The sequence below is a fragment of the Gambusia affinis genome, linkage group LG18, assembly GCF_019740435.1.
Source record: "Gambusia affinis linkage group LG18, SWU_Gaff_1.0, whole genome shotgun sequence".
NCBI lineage: Eukaryota > Metazoa > Chordata > Actinopteri > Cyprinodontiformes > Poeciliidae > Gambusia > Gambusia affinis.
In genome coordinates, this window is record NC_057885.1 from 6,510,285 (window position 1) to 6,530,166 (window position 19,882).

The 19,882-nt window shown below is 38.5% G+C and overlaps 2 protein-coding genes across 2 annotated transcripts in view; one reads left to right on the plus strand and one right to left on the minus strand.

The window, feature by feature from the left end:
• Positions 1-1,856: 1,856 nt before the first annotated feature.
• On the plus strand, positions 1,857-8,560 carry LOC122820607 (protein translocase subunit SecA-like). The gene is made up of 2 exons (XM_044098171.1): positions 1,857-2,242; positions 3,739-8,560. The coding sequence occupies exon 2, from the start codon at positions 3,763-3,765 to the stop codon at positions 7,327-7,329; it is 3,567 nt and encodes a 1,188-aa protein (XP_043954106.1). The 5' UTR covers positions 1,857-2,242; positions 3,739-3,762; the 3' UTR covers positions 7,330-8,560.
• A 1,358-nt stretch (positions 8,561-9,918) lies between these two features.
• Positions 9,919-19,882, minus strand: part of ndrg2 (NDRG family member 2) — a 37,225-nt gene continuing 27,261 nt past the window's right edge. Inside the window, exons 3-16 of the mRNA XM_044098390.1 lie at positions 19,711-19,755; positions 17,139-17,244; positions 16,924-17,044; positions 16,648-16,710; positions 16,465-16,525; positions 14,856-14,942; positions 14,618-14,674; positions 14,433-14,536; positions 14,318-14,356; positions 14,178-14,229; positions 14,047-14,094; positions 13,937-13,972; positions 13,691-13,742; positions 9,919-13,399 (exon numbers count right to left, since the gene is read on the minus strand). Of these exons, the coding sequence (XP_043954325.1) occupies positions 13,236-13,399; positions 13,691-13,742; positions 13,937-13,972; positions 14,047-14,094; positions 14,178-14,229; positions 14,318-14,356; positions 14,433-14,536; positions 14,618-14,674; positions 14,856-14,942; positions 16,465-16,525; positions 16,648-16,710; positions 16,924-17,044; positions 17,139-17,244; positions 19,711-19,755 (1,035 nt within the window). The 3' untranslated portion in view covers positions 9,919-13,235. The remainder of the gene's footprint in view (positions 13,400-13,690; positions 13,743-13,936; positions 13,973-14,046; positions 14,095-14,177; positions 14,230-14,317; positions 14,357-14,432; positions 14,537-14,617; positions 14,675-14,855; positions 14,943-16,464; positions 16,526-16,647; positions 16,711-16,923; positions 17,045-17,138; positions 17,245-19,710; positions 19,756-19,882) is intronic.

Here is a 19,882-nt window from a genome sequence, read left to right on the forward strand (position 1 = left end):
GATTTTAGCTCCTTTAATTTAGAGGCTAAATGTAAAAAAAAAAAAAAAACCACCTTAAAATTATGAGTAAAATGAACTTTATAATGCTGACAAGATTAAGAGCCAAGAGAATTATAAGTTAAATACTAGAAAACACTTAAACATACATTCTGTGTAAAAAAAAAAAGAGCAAAATCCTAGTCTTAAAAGCATGAGCATTATCTTAATCTTAAGGAAGAACAGTAATTCAGCTGTTCTGAATATCATTTAAGACTTTTTAACTTTATGGATAACATGACAGATCATTTTACCACCAATAAAAAAGAAAAAAAAAATTACATCAACACACCTAACATTGCTGAAAAGTGCGGCACGACCACTTATTTCTGCTGAAGACTGAAAACGTCTGTTGCAGTTTTAATGCAACAGTGATCGAAATGAACTTGAATGCTATTGGCAAATTATAAGAAGTGTAAGTGTTGAGTGATTTCTTTAACATCAAAAGATTTCCCCAATGTCGTTGTCATGGTCAGTCGGGCTTTGAAACAAGATGCCCTCAGGCTGCAACAAAAGAATGAGTAGCAAGATGTAAGATCTTCATGGATTTGGTATTGCATCAAAGATCATGTGGTCTGTACTTTTGTGAGAACAGGTTTTCTAAAGACACAGACAGACTTCAAGAGTGAACCCCAGACATCTGCCTCCCCAGTGACATCCTCCATCTTGTTCTGGGGGATTCAAAGGCATTCCCTGGTCATTTAGAACAAAAATATTCTTTATTATTCCACTGAGCGAAAATTCAGATTCAGAAAATTCATCAACAGAAAAGGAACGTTTAGTCGTTAGCAGCAATAGCTCAGCCAATGCACCCCTCAAGGAAAGAACTACCCTGATGCAGTTTTTATGAAACAAGGGAAAAGAAAAAAAAACAGCAGATAACATAAAGCTGTCAGTCAAAATGACAGAAAAATAATGTAAAATTGGAGGGAAGGAAGAAAATGCAGCTGATCCAAGAGAAGTGGTTAGTTTGTCTTCCAGTAACCTACATAACTACAGGAGAACCAAAGCCAATCTAACTACCGTACTTAAAAAGGAAAGTTTTAAACATAGTCTTAATAACAAATAACCCTTACAGGGTTTCTGCCTCACAGACTAAAACTGGGATAACTAACAATCGGCCTCCCATTCTACTTTCAGAAATTCTAGGAATCAGCAGAAAACCTGCAGAGTAAAGGGCTCTGTTAGGAACATAAGAAACAATGTGCTCTCTGATGCATGATGGGGATTATGTGTGAGAAGTATGATTTTATTTCTATTCTGGAAACAGTAACTCAGTATTAATGTAGCCTTTCCACCAAATACTTTTTATGTATTGGGAGAAAAATAGATATATGGCTTGTTTTTTATTATTCTACTTGAGTAAACTGGAGTTATATTACACTTATTTGGTTACAGTGAACAAACTTTGTCTTAATCTTCTGATAAATTGACTTTGCATTTCTAGAAAATATTCAACTGTAAATAAAAGTGAAAGAAGAAAAAAAATAAATAAGTCACGTTAGATTCTTTTTATGTAGCAGTTTTGTTTCCAGAAGAACAGGTTTGCCAGGACTTGGTGAGGATGTTTGCCAAACAGACGCCAACGGGAAATTCTGTAACTCTGAAGAGAAAGTATATTTGAAGGTTCAGGGAGAATGGTAGTTAAGTGTGTAAGAATTTTAATAAGGTCTTAATTTTGTGCATATTTAACCAGATCATTTTTTTCACTAATAAAAAGAGCAGATGATAACTTTAATACCACTGAACTGTTACTAATAATAAAGGCCTCCTGCCACAGACCTGGTCAAAGTGAGCTATGCGTGCAGGTGTGTGTAAAAACTGAAATGTCTGGGTGTATTTGTCAGTGAAGGATAAATTAATTTTTCAGCTTTAAATATAATTTTCCAAACTTTATTTAACCATGATTAAAGTAGAAAAAGCAGTTATAAACGATTACAGATCACAGAGTTAGCAAAAACATTTTCATGCTATACAGAGAATACAGGATTCAGTGAAGTACTCTTATTACATATGAATGGTAATTTATTTTGAGAAGAGCACCATCTGGTTATAGTGAAATGAAGTAAAAAGCTGGGAACTCCCAGAGGGAGGTGCCCAGGTGGACAGGTAAAAGTGAAAGAAAACCGAAGTAATAAAAAGACAGGTATGATCACAGAGATCATAGAGAGATCCATCAGCTGCTCAGATTCTCATCTCTGACCAGGTGAGTCCCTTTTTCTTAATAAGAATTTTGTTATCTAGCATTGTTAAAAAATACAATTCATCTAGAAAGTATTCACACCGCTTCACTTTTTTCACATTTTATCATGACAGCCTTGTTCTAAATTGTATTAATCTCTTTCCTCAAAATTACACATAAATTCTGACAACGTGGAAGAAAGTTTTTGAGATTTTTTCCAAATGCATTAAAAACAGAAAACTAAGAAATAACATGTAGTATTCACAACCTTTGCTTAATACTATGTTGATCCACCTTTGGCAGCAATTGCAACCGCAAGTCTGTTTTGTTCTTTTAACATGTCCTGTCCAGTAGTGTCAGACTCTGAGATTCTCGTCTGTCAAGGTGAGGCCAGATTTACTTTCACAAGTGGAGCATGTGAAAGTAAATCTAGCAAAATACATGTATGCATACGTGTGTATAAAACTTTATTAGAAATTGTTTTGGGTTTATTTTAAATGAAATTAACACAGAAATGGAAAAGAAAAAAGAGAGAGCGAAAGTTTGGGAAAAAGTTTTAAGGGAATTGGGATAAGCGTAGACAGAGCAGGAGTGGGATTCATTTTCAGTTTCATGTATTGCATGTAAACAAGTGCTTACTTGTGAAGTCTCTTTTATTTAAGTGACTTTAGGAGTTACTTTTGTTTTGATTGACCATCAAGTGGACCTTAGGTAAATTCAGTTTTACCTAAGGTGTACAGTTAGTGATCATTGAAAACAGCCTGTATGCTCCCTTTAATTGTGTGTTAGTTCATTAAATAGTACAGCCACCACGAGCATCCGGCAAAGAATGAGGAGAGTTTTTCGGTCTTGGGTTTTTAATCGAGCTGAGAGAGGTTCTACAAGAAATACAGAATACAACAAAATGAAAGTTCTTAGTTCTGCTCGCTATAAATGGTTATTTCCAATTTGTCCACCAGACAGCAGCAAGAGACTACAAATAAACCATAAAGTACATCATCCCAATCTTAACTCTACATTTTCATACATATATTTAAACTGCACAGGTATACAAATGCTGCTCGAATACTGATAACACTTACTTTCATTCATTTACTCGCTCTCAGTCTCTCGAACAACAGCTCAGAACGACCTCCAACTTCTTCAACTTTCTGCTAACACTGAACATGTGCTCTGATTATTAGCTTGAGATTACTCTGAACCAATCACAGCAAACATTACTCAGAACCAACCATAACAAACATTACTCAGGCGGCTTCCTGAACTCTTAAAGTGGTACACACAGATATATTAATTAGTCCATTTTCAACACAGCCTAATTTTTTTATACGGAAAAAAGGAAGCATGGTGAATACTGTCCAGATGCATTGCAGCTCTGTACAAATATACCTCAAAGCTTTTCTGTAGAGCTATAGCAAATTGTTAATGTGAAATGCAGTTGCACACTTTCCTGTTAAAAATGTTTCAATAAAACACTAACCCTATCCTTACCCTAAGCAATTTACCTTCTTCTGTTTTAGCCAGACTTGAGCACCCTGGAGGATATGAACCCAGATCTCAGAGTGATTAGCCAAGTGGAAGATTCTTTTCTTGATCCTCTTCTATTTTCTCCAAATGAAAATGAAAAGAGTCTTGTCAAGCTGCTGCAAGGACTGGTCAGGAGTATTAAATGGAAACCTGAAGAAGTCAGTGAACTGTTCAATGCCCTTCTGCAGAGATTTGAGTCGGTGTGTAGAAATGACAGATCACATCTCCTCACATGGTTGCTCCAAATGTTGCACTGGATTCAAGTTAATTACATCACACCCACCTGGAGATCTAAATCAGGAAGAAACCTTCTGGAGTTGGTCAGAGACACGGCAATGACCAACGAAGCACTCAAGGCGTGTTTGGGAGACGATGAAGACAAAACCTTGGATGAGATTATTGAAGAAATCCGAGATGGAGAGTTGAACCAAGTTAATAATGAGCTGTTGGCCGAGGTCAGAGATATTGTCTCATCAGTTCAAGCAGATCTTAATTCAACCATTTCAGGATCACAGCTGACTGGCCTAAGAAAAGTCTTGCTGATTCTTTGTAAAGTAGCAGAAAGAACTCACTTCAGACCACGACTGACCCAGATGGTGAGCTGGTGTCTCATGGTTCTTTCCAAATCGGGGCGCCTCATTCAGGTCGGCACTGGAGAGGGGAAGTCCTGCATTGTGGCCATGTTTGCAGCCTATCGAGCTCTGAGAGGAGAGAAAGTCGACATCATGTCGAGTTCATCTGTTCTAGCAGAGAGAGACATGGAAGATTGGAAGGATTTTTATAAACTTTTAAAGATCACCGTGGACTGTAACATCAACAAGCAAGACGAAGACTCAAAAAAATGCTATGAGAGCCAGATTGTTTATGGTACTGTTGATGAATTTGCTGGTGACTGGCTGCGGCATCATTTTCATAGGAAAGACATATTTGGCCAGAGGACATTCCAGTGTGCGATTGTGGATGAGGTGGATTCCTTGATGCTGGACAAAGGCCATCATGTAGTCTACTTAAGCAGTGACATGCCAGCTCTTCAGCATCTCAACCCTCTTCTAGCATTAATATGGGCCACTGCTAACCAGTACAGCAAGGTAGAATCAGGTCACATTGTCGAACAAAAATACCCCTTTCATCAAGTTGTATTAGAACAGATCAAGCAGGAAGGATTGGATGAGTTGACTGTTCTTCAAATAGCCGAGGAAACTGGTGTACTGGCCAATGGCACAGTCAAGGAAATACAGAGGAAACCAAATCTTTTGGATGAGAAAATTGCAACAACTGCAAATGTTCCAGCCGACAATCTGGTCAAGTTCTTTAGGACAGTGGAGACCAGATTCCCATCATGCCAGTTTGCTTTGCACAGCATCAACACAGATGGATCCGTAGAAGAGATAAATAGAAGACCACCAAGAGGAAGTGGTCAGAGACGAGTGTCTCTGCTTTTGAATGGTGGCTTCTGTCAATACATGTATCTTGATAAAAACAGTGTACTGAGAGCTACAGAAGAGGAAGTAAGGCGTTATCTGCATTTCACACCATGTGAGCTGAACAAGTCTGAAGGAAGTTGCTACATCCCAGGTTTTCTTTCAGATCTAGTAGAATCTAAACTAAAGGTCTGGATTGAAAATGCATTCCATGCACAAAGCATGGAAAAAGATCATGAATATATCTTAGAAAGTCATGGAATTGTTCCTGTGGACTACAGCTGCACAGGGGTTGTGGAAAACTTCATGACATGGTGTGATGGTCTACAGCAATTTCTGGAAATGGAACATGTGTTTAAGTTGAGTGATATGAACATCATCACCAACTACATGTCCAACGTTGGTTTGCTTCAAAAGTACAAAAGTCAGATTTATGGACTGTCTGGGACTCTTGGACAACAAGCAGAGATTGAGACCATGAGGAAAATATATGAGGGTATCAAGACTTGCCAAATCCCTTCATACAAACGCAGAAAGCTGTTTGAGGTTCAAGGACTCATCATGACAAATGAAAGAAGATGGATCGAGAAAATATGTGAAGTTGTTGTTGAACAAAGTCAGTCTACAACCCATGTTGGTCAAAGAGCTGTACTAGTTGTCTGTGAGACTATTAAATTCGCAAATACTATTGATCAAGCTTTAAAAGAGAAAGTCAAAAATAAAATGCTTTACATAAACAACAACAGAGACAACAGTGCAATCTTTGCCAAGGAGTTAGGTGCTGGAGATGTTGTCATAGCTACAAACCTTGCTGGTCGTGGAACAGACTTTCAGGTTTCTGAATCAGTAAAAGATGCTGGGGGTCTATTTGTTGCCCAAACTTTCCTGCCTGCAAATGCTCGTGTGGAGGCTCAAGCCTTTGGTCGAGCAGGGAGACAGGGATCTCCAGGGTCTGCCCAGCTGATTATCTGTTCCAGGCATCTTACAAAGCCCCTACAATTACTGATTTTAACAAGAAACATTCTGTCTTTTATTGAAAACATTCTCTCTCCCTCTTGTCAAAAGCTGTTTCTTCTGCAGTTGAGGCATTATCAGAGAAGCAACTCCTGGGAGGAAAGTCAAGATATTTCCTCACTGCTGAATCATGTTCTGGCTGAAAACTCCACTACAGATATGATGATTGTTAAAGAGATCAGAGATGCATCAGTTGCTGAAGAACTGTCAAACTACGTGGAGTGCCATCTTCCAGAAATAAAGAAAAAGGAGGAGCTCTTTGGGCAGTACCTAGAAACATTGGATCTGCTCTACAAAAGCAACAACAACAAGCCATCTGAATTAGATGTGTCTGCACTCAATGAGTTTTGGGGAATGTGGCTTCTTACAAAACTTAACATGGAACAGCCCATCACTCAACAGAAAAAAAGCCTAAAAGAGGACCTAGAAAAAGCAATGCAAAGACTCAAACAGAAAGAATCTCCTTTATCAAACCTCCACTACTACACTGCTTATGGCAGTGAGCTAAAAGAAAAGAAAAAGCTTTCTGAGAGTGTCAGCATGTTCACTAAAGCCATAAAACAGGACCCCTATTGGGCAGCAGTAGCATATTACAATCGTGCTTTTTCATATTTAAACAGTCAGAACAAGAATCAGGACCCCGAGTGCCTCAGCCAGGCTCTGGAGGATTTGCAAAACGCATTTAAATCTCTTGACCTCTATTGTAAACAACTTAAGGTCACACATAAATATGGCAGACATGAAATTGTGGACGTTATGAGCTGTCACATCACCAGGTTTGATTTGCACCTAAATGCCAGAGCAAGTGTTCTCATGTCCTTAAAAGCCAATATTCATCAAGCTATAGAACAGATAAAAATGGTAAGCAGGATGGATGGTTTTCTTAAAGTAGAAGAGAATCTAGTGTACTTCTTGGCTCCCCCAGAGCACATTCTGACTGTGATGCTCTACATGACGCTATCAGAGGAACTTCATTCCAGTGACCCGCTGAAGAAACAGCAGTTCATCAGTAATCCCATCTTTGACATCTTTATGGAAATCAAGAATGTAGAATCTATGGGGCTGAGTCATATTTATACCTTAGAGTTATTGTCCTCTGGCTTTTTTTCAAGGATTCGTTCAAAATTACATAGGGTGGTGTTTGATTGAGCTAAATAACAGTGAATCTGTAACTAGCTAACCACAGATGATAACCAACAATCTAAATGTGAAATTATTTAATCTTCAGTTTTTGTATATAATGTATAAAAAAACTTTAACATAAAATAATATATAGAGAGCAAAACCCCTAATTTCCCTAACTGATGATTTTACAAAACTCATATAGGTTATTGTTAAACACTCTCCATTTCTTCACCGTTATGTCACAAAAAGAAACACTTAAAGTCGACTTTTGATGCTTTTAAATCTTTGCTTTTTATATTTTATTCATTTGTGGACTATGAACTATATTTGTGTCTACTTGCAACTACAGCATATCTGAACCTGAACTACAAAAAGGCTGCGAGGGAAAAAAAATTACAGGCTCACAAAATTGATTAGCGACCTTGTTTAGCAGTTTCACAGCAAATGCTGTGACGCAATAGACAAGAAAACATTATAGGCAACAGAGAAAACTGAAGACTGAAAAATATACCCCCCAAAAATAGAAAAATATCTACACAACACAGGGAGAGAATAAACGTTATTTTTTGCACTCCTAGACATTCAAAGTAAATAAAATTGAGGGCTAAAAACAGTGAATTTTGCCTAAATGTCCCTTTTAAAAGACATGACCAGCAATCAGTAGTTTTGTTTTTTATGATTTCATCTTCTATAAATATGCTGATTCATTTAAGAAAAAAAAATGCATGTGAAACTTCAAATGAAGTCAAGAAAATTCTGTTTCAGAGGCCACATTTTCAAAGTGAAGCAATTTTTTTGTTTTTACCATAATTTTCAACCCAAGAAATGACAAATATACTCCCGCCTGGTAGACAAATGCAGAACTGAAGTTAATTTGCAGTTGAACAAAGCCTGATATTTATGCATATTTCCCCCAAGAAATATGCAACTGTAACAAAATGAAGTAAATTTGAATTGAATGTCTGTTAAACACACTAGGGGCATTTTTTCTTTTGCTGCTTTGTAAAGTAAGGAAAACGAAGAAATTACTTGGTGATGTACGATTGTTTCAGTTCATTGTTGAGGGTGCAGAAGAAAAACTTAGGGTTTGCAGAAAACCCTACGATTTTCAACTGTTTTAGATATAATGATTATCTTGGGAAGGTTCTCAAAAATTTCCAGCCATGTTCTAAAAGCTTGTAAAGAATGTGATTTTGTAACATAACCACTATGTTTGTGTTTTTTCTCTAAATAAATACATTAAAGAGTAAATGTATCAAACTGTTTTGTGGAACAGTTGCTGTTATTTCATTGCTTAAATTATTCCGAATTTCCACTATCTAAAACTGATTTGGGGCAGTATCATGCTGGTTTTAGGTGTGATTGAAATTAGTGAATTAAAAGGGGTGTGTGCGTCAGCGTGCAGCGGCGCAAGCGGAGAGGAAGACGAACACCATCAGATCTGTACAGCGGGAAATTTGACTTGATTGAATGCTTAAAACATCCATCCATCCATTATCTGAACACCTTTCTTCCCTAATGGGGTCAGGAGAGTTGCTGGTGCCAATCTCCAGCTGCGTCCCGGGCGAGAGGCAGGGCAACACAGAAAACATACAGGACAAACAACCATGCACACACACACTCACACCTAGGGAGAATTTAGAGAGACCAATTAACCTGACAGTCATGTTTTTGGACTGTGGGAGGAAGCCGGAGAACCCGGAGAGAACCCACCATGCACAGGGAGAACATGCAAACTCCTTGTAGAAAGACCCCCGGCCGGGAATCGAACCCAGGACCTTCTTGCTGCAAGGCAACAGCTCTACCAACTGCGCCACTGTGCAGCCCTGCTTAAAACAAGTAAAAAAAGAAAAGAAATCAAAGCGATAAAACAGCTATCAAAGTTCGCCCCAGCGCCGCAGATTGTGCATTTAGAAACCAGGTCGGAGCTTGCACCCAGGGAACGCTCCCGGTGAGATCAGGACTTTACTTGTCTTTTTGGGGATTTTTGGTGGTACCACTCTTTTTTCCTTATCTTTTTTGGGGGGCATTGACGTTTTGGACTTTTGCTTTTTATTATCAGGACTTTGGATTAAAACGGAGAAATACTTCCAGGACTTTGTTTAGTTTTTTGAGGATATGGAACTCCTTTGCGGACATTACTCTCTTTAAAAAAAAAAGAACGGGAAATTTTAAACATTTAATTATTGAGGGTTTTTGTTTGGTTTTTTTAACTGAAATTAACCGAGTCTATATAATTATTTTTTGAGGGATTTTTGGTTACTGAACAATAGATCAGTAATAAGAATAACTAATATTATTTCTTAGTATTGTGATTTTTTTTTTATAAATCATTGTTGCTAAAAAGCAACAAATTTCATATTGAGTGGTTGGATATTTTTTTTTTTATCAAATTAAGTGGTGTAACATATTTTACTTGATTCCTGTGACAGATCCCCCTTGAGTACATTGTGAGTTCCGCTTTAAATCAAGCTGAATTTTACAAGTTTATTTTTCATTGTGTTTGCAGTTTGTATTCAGCTGTTTTATTCAACTTTTTGAACATATAAGGAGAAATGTACAAATGACAAATTGCATAATGTTAACATGAAAATAAAGACAGTGGACGAGTTGTTCCTCTTTAAGCTTTTATTGATATTTAAGTTTGCTTTTTAAGGATGTTCATTGTATTACACAGGGAAATGAGTCACACCAGTAAATTTCAGTTATTTTTTTGTAGTTTTTTTACTTTTGATCTTTTAATTGTTAATTATATTACTCTCCCTTATACGCGCTAATGCTAAAAAAGTTACACAAGAACTAGCACACGGTTAACTAACTTGTGAGCACGTCGGGACATTAAACTAACACTTCACACAGATAAAAAAAAATAAAATAAAAAAGACGTAGAAGAGGAAAAAACAGATTGAAGTACAAATTAAGAGTCAGACAGAAGACAACATGGACAAGCATTTACAATCACACATCCCTGCTCAACTCTTTAGAAAGAAGTACCGCTGGACCTTTTCCTCCTGAAACCCTTTCGATTTCCTGAAATCAGAACCTGCCTCAAAACCAACAACACCCTGAATCCATGTTACATTTTTCTCTGGTTTCCACTTCCTGCCATTATAACCTCCATCTTAAAGCTTTCCACGGACTTTCCCCCGTCATGCTCACCAATCACGGCTCGGCCTCTTTTTAAAAAGCGCTGGATAAGTAGAACCGGATCACACAAACACGAAACAGGCCGTCTCCACCCGACTCATTCAAATCTTATGGTTTAAAAATGTGAAAACGTTCATGGCCGCAGCCACATACAGGCTCTTTTTCTTTTTCAGAAATATAGTCAGGCTATTGGAAACATGGCACGGGGCAGTGGACAGCTTTGTGTTGAAATATTAAAGTTTAGAGGGAGATCAGAGACACCAGATAAACGAGGCGCTGAAATTTGGCAGTTGGCTGTTACTTCCTAGCTGTAACAGGACAATTCAAGGTTCAGGCGGTTTTCATTTGGCTTGTTTTGGCAGTGGGGGGGCTGTTTAACTGAGGTTTTGTTCTGTTAAAAAAGGAGAGAGAAAAAAGCATCCTCTTGCTTTCCATTTTCGTCCTCCTACTTAGCTAAGTTAAATATACAAACCGGACGCTAACACTTCCTATCCACTTCCGCGCGACAAGCAAACACACAAGCAACTGCCCAACTTAAATAAAAGCTGCTTCTATTACTGAGGAGTGTGGTTTTTATTCCGCCTCAAGTAAGCCGGTTGCGTCTATTTCGAGATATCCACGTACAAGTAATGAAATGCTGCGTTCAGGTGACCTACGAAGTTGAAACTCGGTGTTGGGTTTGACGTCAGACCAGAGGTAACAGCGTTCGAGTTAGGAAGTTGGAATTTCAACATGGCGACGCCCATAAACATCGTTAGCATTAACTACAAACATTCATTTAAGTTTTACGCTCTACAATCAAACACCACTTTTGATTTGTTCGCACACGCATCTCTAAGCTGCGACGCAGTCTTACCTGTGTGTTTCCTAAAATGAACACGTTTCCAAGCTTGATTCGAGGAGCGGCCATATTGAGTCCACCTTACAAGTCGTGACGGATTTGCTTCCAGTTTCCCCGTGGGGATACGGAGGGCTGTCCAGTTGATTTTTCCTACAGGGAATTCGTCAATCTCTAGTTCCCGAATAAAATTGGTATGGAGGATAAGAAAAGCAAAAAAAAAAAAAAAAAGCGAGAGAAACAAGAACCACAACCCACACGGTGAACACAGTGATCCCTTCTGGCCTCGGCAGACGTCACGGGTGGTTCGACACGCGGCCAGAAAGGTTGGAAGCTCTAGTTTAGAAATGTGCGACTCGAGTTGACGACAGCGCCTAAAGCTCTAGCTGAAGCAGACAACACCCCACCCACGAACGTCCTTCAGACTGTCGCTCCAAACTCAAAACGACACAAACAAACAAACACAAGTTATTAGCAGAACATAAAAGAAAAATATCCAGTCAGTATTCACGTGGGGTGAGACCAGGCATGCAGATTCAGGAGAATAAATTAAAAAAAAATTACAACTTTCAACCTCTTTAAATCCCATTAAAAAAAAAGATGAACAAAGTAAAACTTTGAGGACGGGATGAGTGGAAGACAAAAAAAAACAAAAAACAAAACGTGGCAACATCAAGGAGGAAAAACATGTTTATCTCAACAACAACAAAAAAATAAAATCTGGAAGCCATTAAAAAGTTAATTTATTTCTGTTATTCAATTCAAAAACTGAAACTAGTCATACAGACTCGTTACATATATAGTAATATATTTCAAATCGTTATTTCTGTTGATTAAGGCCTACAGTCAATGAAAACCCAAAAATTATGTTCCTCAGAAAACTTGAACATAAGATCAATAAAAATACATTTTTAATACAGAATAGTTGGATTTTACCCAAATGATAAAATACCTAATCATGTGGACAGCTGCTGACATGATAGTTGCCCAGTTTTTCCACAGAGATATCCATAAAGTAATTCCTAAAAAATAATAATAAAGTGCACCGCAGCAGTACATACAGAACACTGAACTAATATTCATCTATATATATATAAAAAAATCTTTATTTCAATGGCTTTTATTTTCTAAGAAATAGAATTTTGTGTTTTCATCAACTGTAAGCCACAATCATCAACGCGAACAGAATTAAGGGCTTGAAATACATCACTGAAATTTAAAGCCTCAATATATATAATACGCGAGTTTCAGTTTTTGAGCAAAACTGAAATAAATTCATTTTTTAATTATGTTAAACTTTTTTTTTTTTGAGATGCACATGTTGCTAGAATGTCTCTTGCTGACTGCTTCAGCCATCAGTGGAGACAGGTTGCAAATCAGAAAAAATAAAATAAAAACACATTAGAAACTAGCAGTCAAAGTAGTGGACACACACATTGTAGTAAGTATCTCTGCTATAGTAGTTTTTTTTATTCTATATAATATTAAAATCATGTAATAAAGAGAAAAGTGTTACAGTTTTTTTTCCTATTACATCATCAATAGCTTCAGCATCATCATCGTCGTCGTCAATTCTGCTTCCTGACGCGTTTCTACGGGTTAAAGGTGATGAGTGCAGCTTCTACATGCCACACTCTGGATCTAGGTTAAAGGGGTCTACAGGCTGACAGAGGGAGAGAGGACTGCTTCCCGTTCTGCAGCTCCTTCCTGGTTCTTTTTAATCTATTCTAGCTGAAAGACTGCATTTGTGTTGGACCAACATGGAGGACAGGCCCTCTCTCTCTCTGTCTGCCCTTGCAGGGGGGGGATGGTGGGAGTCGTGTATTGACCGATAGAGAAAGCCGTCTCGTTTTCTTTGCGTTCACGCGTCACCTCTTTCCCTTCTTTCCTTTGTCGCTCTCTGCTCTCGCCGTCGTGAGGTGGTGGGAGGGGGGCGGAGTCTTCTTCAGCAGGAGACCTCCATGGTTTGGGAGGGGCTGGGCGGCATCTGGCCCCCCTGCGAGCCCTGGGACAGGGTGCGCGAGCGAGAGCGGGACCCGTCCATGGAGTAGGAGGAGGAGAGCGAGGTGGTGCGGGAGCGGGACAGGCGGGTCATGCAAGAGGAAGCCACTGAGGAGGAGAAAGATTGCGTTTATTTATGTTCAGAAGGCGGTAAATGTGACGAAAACAACCCACTGCAGAACATTCCCTTAACGGTGGCATTCATTTTTGTACATTGTAACATTTAGTGATGCACCGATATGAAAAAACAGTGATATTGCTGTTGTGAACAATAAGCAATATGTACTGATATTATATATATATTCCCTTACCAAGAAACGTACAAACAGGAAGAATCCATAATCCAGAGTTATGTTTAGCTGAGAAATGTTAGATGAATTTTCAGAAAAGTGAACTCACTATAACCCATTCCTTGGATGAAATATTTGAAAGCCTCGGTGAGTTTAGCAGGCTGCAGACACAGAAAAACAACAAGAAGAACAATCAGTTAAACAAAAACAAAAACATTTCAGAAGGATTTTTACATTTCATCTCTTTTTAAACAAATGCAACTTTTATTTCAACAACTAGGTCATTTTCTCATGTATTTTAAATGCGAACTCAGCAGTTTGTGACGTTTCTAAAACGTTCAGCTGCTCCTGTTACCTGAGTGAGCTGAGGGAGGCCGCCTGCGTCGGCCATCTGTGGGAGGGACAACAAGAGTTACAACAGAATCAAAGGACAGACGCTAAAGTAAAGACAAACTGATGCTTCACCTTCAGGAAGGAAGTTGATGTGGGGTCCAGCTTGCTGTTGCACTCCACCTGGTGGACACAGGAAGAATTACATTTAAAAAAAAATCAATGTTCTTTACAGGAATATCAAAGTTACAAGACCTTAAACTTACAGCAGCATCTTCGTACGGAGCTTGATCCCCAACTACTAACATCACTGGACACCTGATAAAGACACATTTCAAACTCAGATGGGCTGCATTGGACTGTTTAAGAGATTTTTATTTTTTCAAGACAGAAGAGGTGTAGTTACTTGAAGGTATAGTTGCGGTCCAGGTTCAGATCTCTGCGGCTGTGGCGGAGAGAAACACGGGGTTAGTCGCGGTTGGGTTCTGGTGCATATGCTGCCCCCTGCAGGACGGTTTTACCTGTTGTACGTCTTCCAGAAGAGCTCGATGTTGGCCAGATTAGGAGCTTTGGAGATCCGCTCTCTGTGAGACTGCACCAAGTCTGTGTTTGCTGAAAGTTCCTCCTACAAAAAGGATAGCTTTTATTTATAAAATATGAAAAAGATGATGTAAACTGAATGTTTTGTCCAGAGGTTTTGCCGTACCTGACTGAAAAGGTGGCTTAGGATCTGCTCTGGGAGGGAGGAAGTTACAGCACTGAGCTACAGAGGAGACAAAGAGAGCAGATCGATTAAGCTAATCCTCATATCAGAAACATAATCTATAACACCGCCTCATCTCATTTTATATCCTTTAACTGATTAACAGCCCTGGTCAAACTTTCCTACAATCTCAAGTTTATATCAGCAGGAAGGCAAGAAGTCAGACGGTGAGCAGACGAACCTTGTGAGCGGCCCAGTCCATCCATCCTTTAGCGTTAGTGTCGATGTTAATCAGAACCAGGCCCTCTACTGAGTCTGGGTTAGTGAGCTGCAGACAGAAATCAAGTTTAAAGCAAATAAAACCTCGACTTTAGAATCAAACAGACTGCCTGCGCTCAAGGTAGCTTCATGTTTGGCGCCTTTTCTGTGTTGGTATATTTGACTTTACTGTACCTGAGATGGAAAATAATAATAATAATAATAATTCATGGTTGTAATATTTACTCTATTCTCTCAAATCGAATATGTTAATTCTCAAGGGGAATGAACATATCTGCAAGGCACTATGAATGCAGGAATAATTACTGTCATTTTCATTTGATTTTCTGCTTAGAGGCTGTGCTGCGACTAATATTTACTAAAGATGAACAGATATAAAAATGTAGCCCAATAACCAATCTTTACCAACTATAGACAATGATTCTTCATTTTAGGTGAACTCCCCACAATCCTGTGCTTCATTCCTATCAGTGTCACATGACCAAACAAATACAAAATGGCCGACCCCTTCCAGAAACACATATCCAGTCAACAACACGGTGGAAATAAATGCCAGATGTTGATTTCATCTCAGTTTTACTTTTTGAACCGATATCAGTGTGCTAAAAAGCAATGGCTAATATTGAGATTAGTATTGTGCATCTCTAATATTTATAAACTATTGCGATGAACAATGTATCGGCATCAACATCAATATCGGCTGATTTTTGCCTTTTTTAAAAATATTGGTATCGGCCCGATTGGTTTTACTTTTTGAACCAATACCGATATGTTAAAGTGACTCACACTGGCCAATACCAATGTTATTGCCAATGTATCTTTCATCCTTAATATTTATCTTACTAAGGGATGAACAATATATATCGGCATCTGTATTAGTATCGGCCGGTGTTTGTCATTTTTTTAATATATTAGTTTGATCAGTTTTACTTTTCAGCCGTGTACATATACATTAAAAATGACTCACATTGGTTTATATAGATGTTGAGGAATATATATTATGCATGCCTAATATTTACCTTACCTGGGGATGAACAATATATCTGCATCAACATTAGTATCGGCTGATGTTTGCTGTTTTTTAATATGTTGGTATCGGTTTGATAAGTACAACTGAGCTGATATGAACAACCCATGATGGTGCTTTTATACAACCTTGAAACAGTAGGAAATATATATTTATATTTTTAATAAATATCGTTTTTTCAGCATAGCAGAAGATTAATATTGGATATCGATATCGGTCCAAATTGTCAAATCGGTGCATCTCTCTAAAAGTACCAGACACACAGTATCTACAGTATTTTCCCCAAATTTGGTGCAAAAACACAATAGAAAAAAAATCTAAAACAGCTTAAAACTGCAACACTGCTCCCAGCTTTATTGATAGCTGCCACTCAAAAAATATCTATTTGAAGCAGAATCCCTTTATTTGCACTCTTTCAACGGGACTGCACCATTTTCTTCATCTGCCTGACTGCTAGAACAGTGTCAGATTCTGACAGCTACTTTAGATTATGCAAAGGACACAGATGGTAAAAATGACAGCTCTAACAATAGAAGCTACTCACTGTGAACTTGGAGAGGATGTACGCTCCTGCTCCCACCCCCACTCCAATGACGGTACGGAAGCTGACAGACGGAGAGAATTAACAAAACAAAAGAGCTTAATTTAAAGACATTTTGCATGAGAGCACATCATATAAAGATATGTATATCTATGTATGAGTAAAGTCAAATGTGGTAGCATTTACTTGAAAAACTGCAGCACAGCAGGGATCATCTCGGCGATGGTCTCCATGGAGGGGTACTGGTAGCTACAACAAGCAAAAAGAAATGGAACGAGGCGATCAGGATTTCTGTTTTAGCCTCTGACAAAAGCGCATTGAGCAACCAGATATGGGAGCGGGGAGATGTGAGAAACGAGAACATAGAGTATTTTTAGAGGGGATTACTTTGAAGCCTGCACAGAAGATTATTCACACTTTGAGAAGACGAACGGTTGTGTTAGGAAACGGAGATCAGCGTACCCTGGAGGGTAGGCAGAGGCCCCCTCCTCTTGGCCCGGAGCGTCGATGTGGATCAGGGTGAAGTTCTTGACGATCTCCTGCATCTCGTCGAATTTAAACAGAGGAGAGAAGCAGCTCTTACCTGCCGGAGAAAGAGAGCGAAGGGAGGATGAGGAGGAGAAACGAAGATGCAGAGGCAAAGAGAGAGAGAGAGAGAGAGAGAGAGCTCTACTCACTGTCCAGACCCACGTCATGGCAGGTCAGGATGGCGGGCCGGCGGGTGGTCCGCGTCCCGTGGAGGGTCACGCGCAGGACGCCGTGCGGGGTCTCAACGCTGTGGTCCTGAGCAGAGACAGGTGGTGGCATCAGGTCTTGGATGTTAACGTTCTTAATCATCACATGTGAGGCGTCTATCCCACTTCAGATCTCTTTATTTTAATCATATCACAGCCACAACTTCCCCGTTTTTCTTTGGAATTTGGTGTTATAGGTCAGCACAGAGAGCTGCATGTCCACTCATCATACATTTGAGCAATTTGACTTTTGTGGAAATAGATTTGCTTTATAGAAACACGGCAATTTCGAAACAATTCTTGGTTTTGAGAAAAGCTTTTGCTGTCAGAATGAAGAGGGTGTTTTGTCATATAATTGTTTGTTTCTCAAACCAATTTTTGCGTCACACAGGTCACATGATCGACAGCCGGACGTTACCTGAAGAAGAAGACGGGAAGTAGCTGGAGGATCTTATTGCATGAACAAACTTATTCAGGTGTGATTTTAATTGTGTTTCTTATTTAATAGAAACACCATGGGTCCAAAATTGTGTCTTTTCGACATTTTTGGAATGTCGACAGAGTTTTGTACACATTTGTAACGGAAACGCAGCTAACGTTTCGAGAGAAAGTGTAGTGTACATTTGCATTTAACCCTCTGAGTCGATACGTTAAGCAGATGTTGTTTAGGCTCCTGTTCAAGCTGGAAGGTGAAACTTTCCCTCAAGTATCTGATTACCGATGAACAACAGGTGGTTGAGACAGAAGGCAAAACAAGCAGACCGAAGAAACAAAACTCAAAACTTTCTCAAAACTAAGAAAGTAAAAAATCCAAAGAAATGAACTCAAGGTTTCAAATGTAAGACTTTTTAAGACTGCTGCGAATTGAATTTAAGACCTGTAAATCTCCAAAGAAATGTACGAACTTCATTTCTTAGAATGCCTTAAGACATTTTAGGATGTCTTAAGGCCTTAATTAAAAACACACAAGTTTAAGTCAATTTTAGGACAATCTGGTGCTGATATAGTAAGACTTTTCAAACAAGAACGAACATAGTGGACTGAAGAGAAAATTATAAAACTTGAACTGAAATATACAAACAGGAAAACAATCGAAATCCAAACACCCCAAAGCGGTGAGATTGAAAGATCAGTTTTCTACACACAGACTGTAAAAATGTTGAAATGCAGTTAAAATAAAAAGTATTTTTTCAGGTTTTATGTTTCTATCTATTTGTGTTTGATCAATTAAATACATTTTTACTTGAATGTGTTGATGATCCCACAGAAACATTGCCTTGTTTTGCTTTTTGCCATGTCTAACACAACATATCGACACATTAAATTAAATTTCGAAAGGGCAGCTACAAAGGTTTACTTCTGCACACACAGTTACTGGACAGACAGGGGGGAAAAAAAAGAAACTTCTTTACTGAGTAATTAATCTTTTCCTGCTTCAGTGAGTCACATTTCCCCAAAATAAAAGAAAACCTTTCTTTGCATTGTAATCCAAACAGCCTAAACGCCAGACTCTCTATTCTGCTCCTGCTTTACAGAAGCAGAACTAACCCTGGCCAATCAATGTATTCACATTTAATTGAATTCAGTCTCTAACATTACTGCGTGAATGTAACAGTGCGTGCACAGCAATTATCCACCATGCTGGATTCATTTTAGTGTTGAATAAACACAAAGCTCCGGGTGAAGCCAACAATGTTTCTGAAACTCGTGTCTAACAAATGAAATATTATTGGATTCCTCCTGAAAAGAACACATCAGTGTGGAGAATTACTACGTGGCTATCCTCTATTTATTCATCGGGCTTTTTATTTTCTTCATAAGACAGTTCGATTTCATTTCACACAGTCGTGTAACTAACTTTGCTTGATGCGTTCAGACAGATGACGGTGAGGATGAGAGCAGCTGAAACATTAGTCCTTCAAATTTATGAACGAGCAACAGCAGTTTAGTCTTCACGTGATTAAACAGAACTGCACTGAAATATCGAAGAATTTTTCAATTATTGAGTCGTAGCAAGAAAAAGAGGGTAAACATGTTAGCTTTAGCCTGGCATTTAAGACTGTAACTTTATATGTATAGAGCCAGTTAGGTCAGATCAGTTTAATTTATTTTCACATAATCCAGTCAAACATGGGCAGACTCTGATCCAGTTATATGGAGTCTAATTAACGATAAAATGATCATTTAAACATAAAACACCAACCGACACCGTTGTTGTTTATTTCAAGGAAGCTCTGCAAATCGCTTGGAGAATAACTAATGTTTTATTGGCAAACATGTTATTTTTACTGTTAATTTGCAGGTTTTATTCTCTGGTGTGTTTTTCGCTCGACCTCAATTACTCTAATCAAGAAACTGTCTGAAGGTCACAGTTCAACTATTACTTTTTTTTCTCAATATTTTATAAGTGTTGCTTTGTTATGAAAGGTTATTTCTCCAGAAATCTGCTTTTAAACATGGGTTAGAATTATTTTCAACCCGACTGAACTGATTTATGCATTTGTGGCGGTCTTACCTGTCCTTGATCGAGGAGTATCCTTGCAGCCAGTTCAGCAACGTCCTATATGGAAGAAAAGACAATCTAATTAGTGAGATGCTTTTGATGTTTTCGTATTTTACAGAAGATACATGTGGTACATGAAGACAGAGAGCTAACAAAAAAAAGAGTCAAATAAGACAGATGAAAG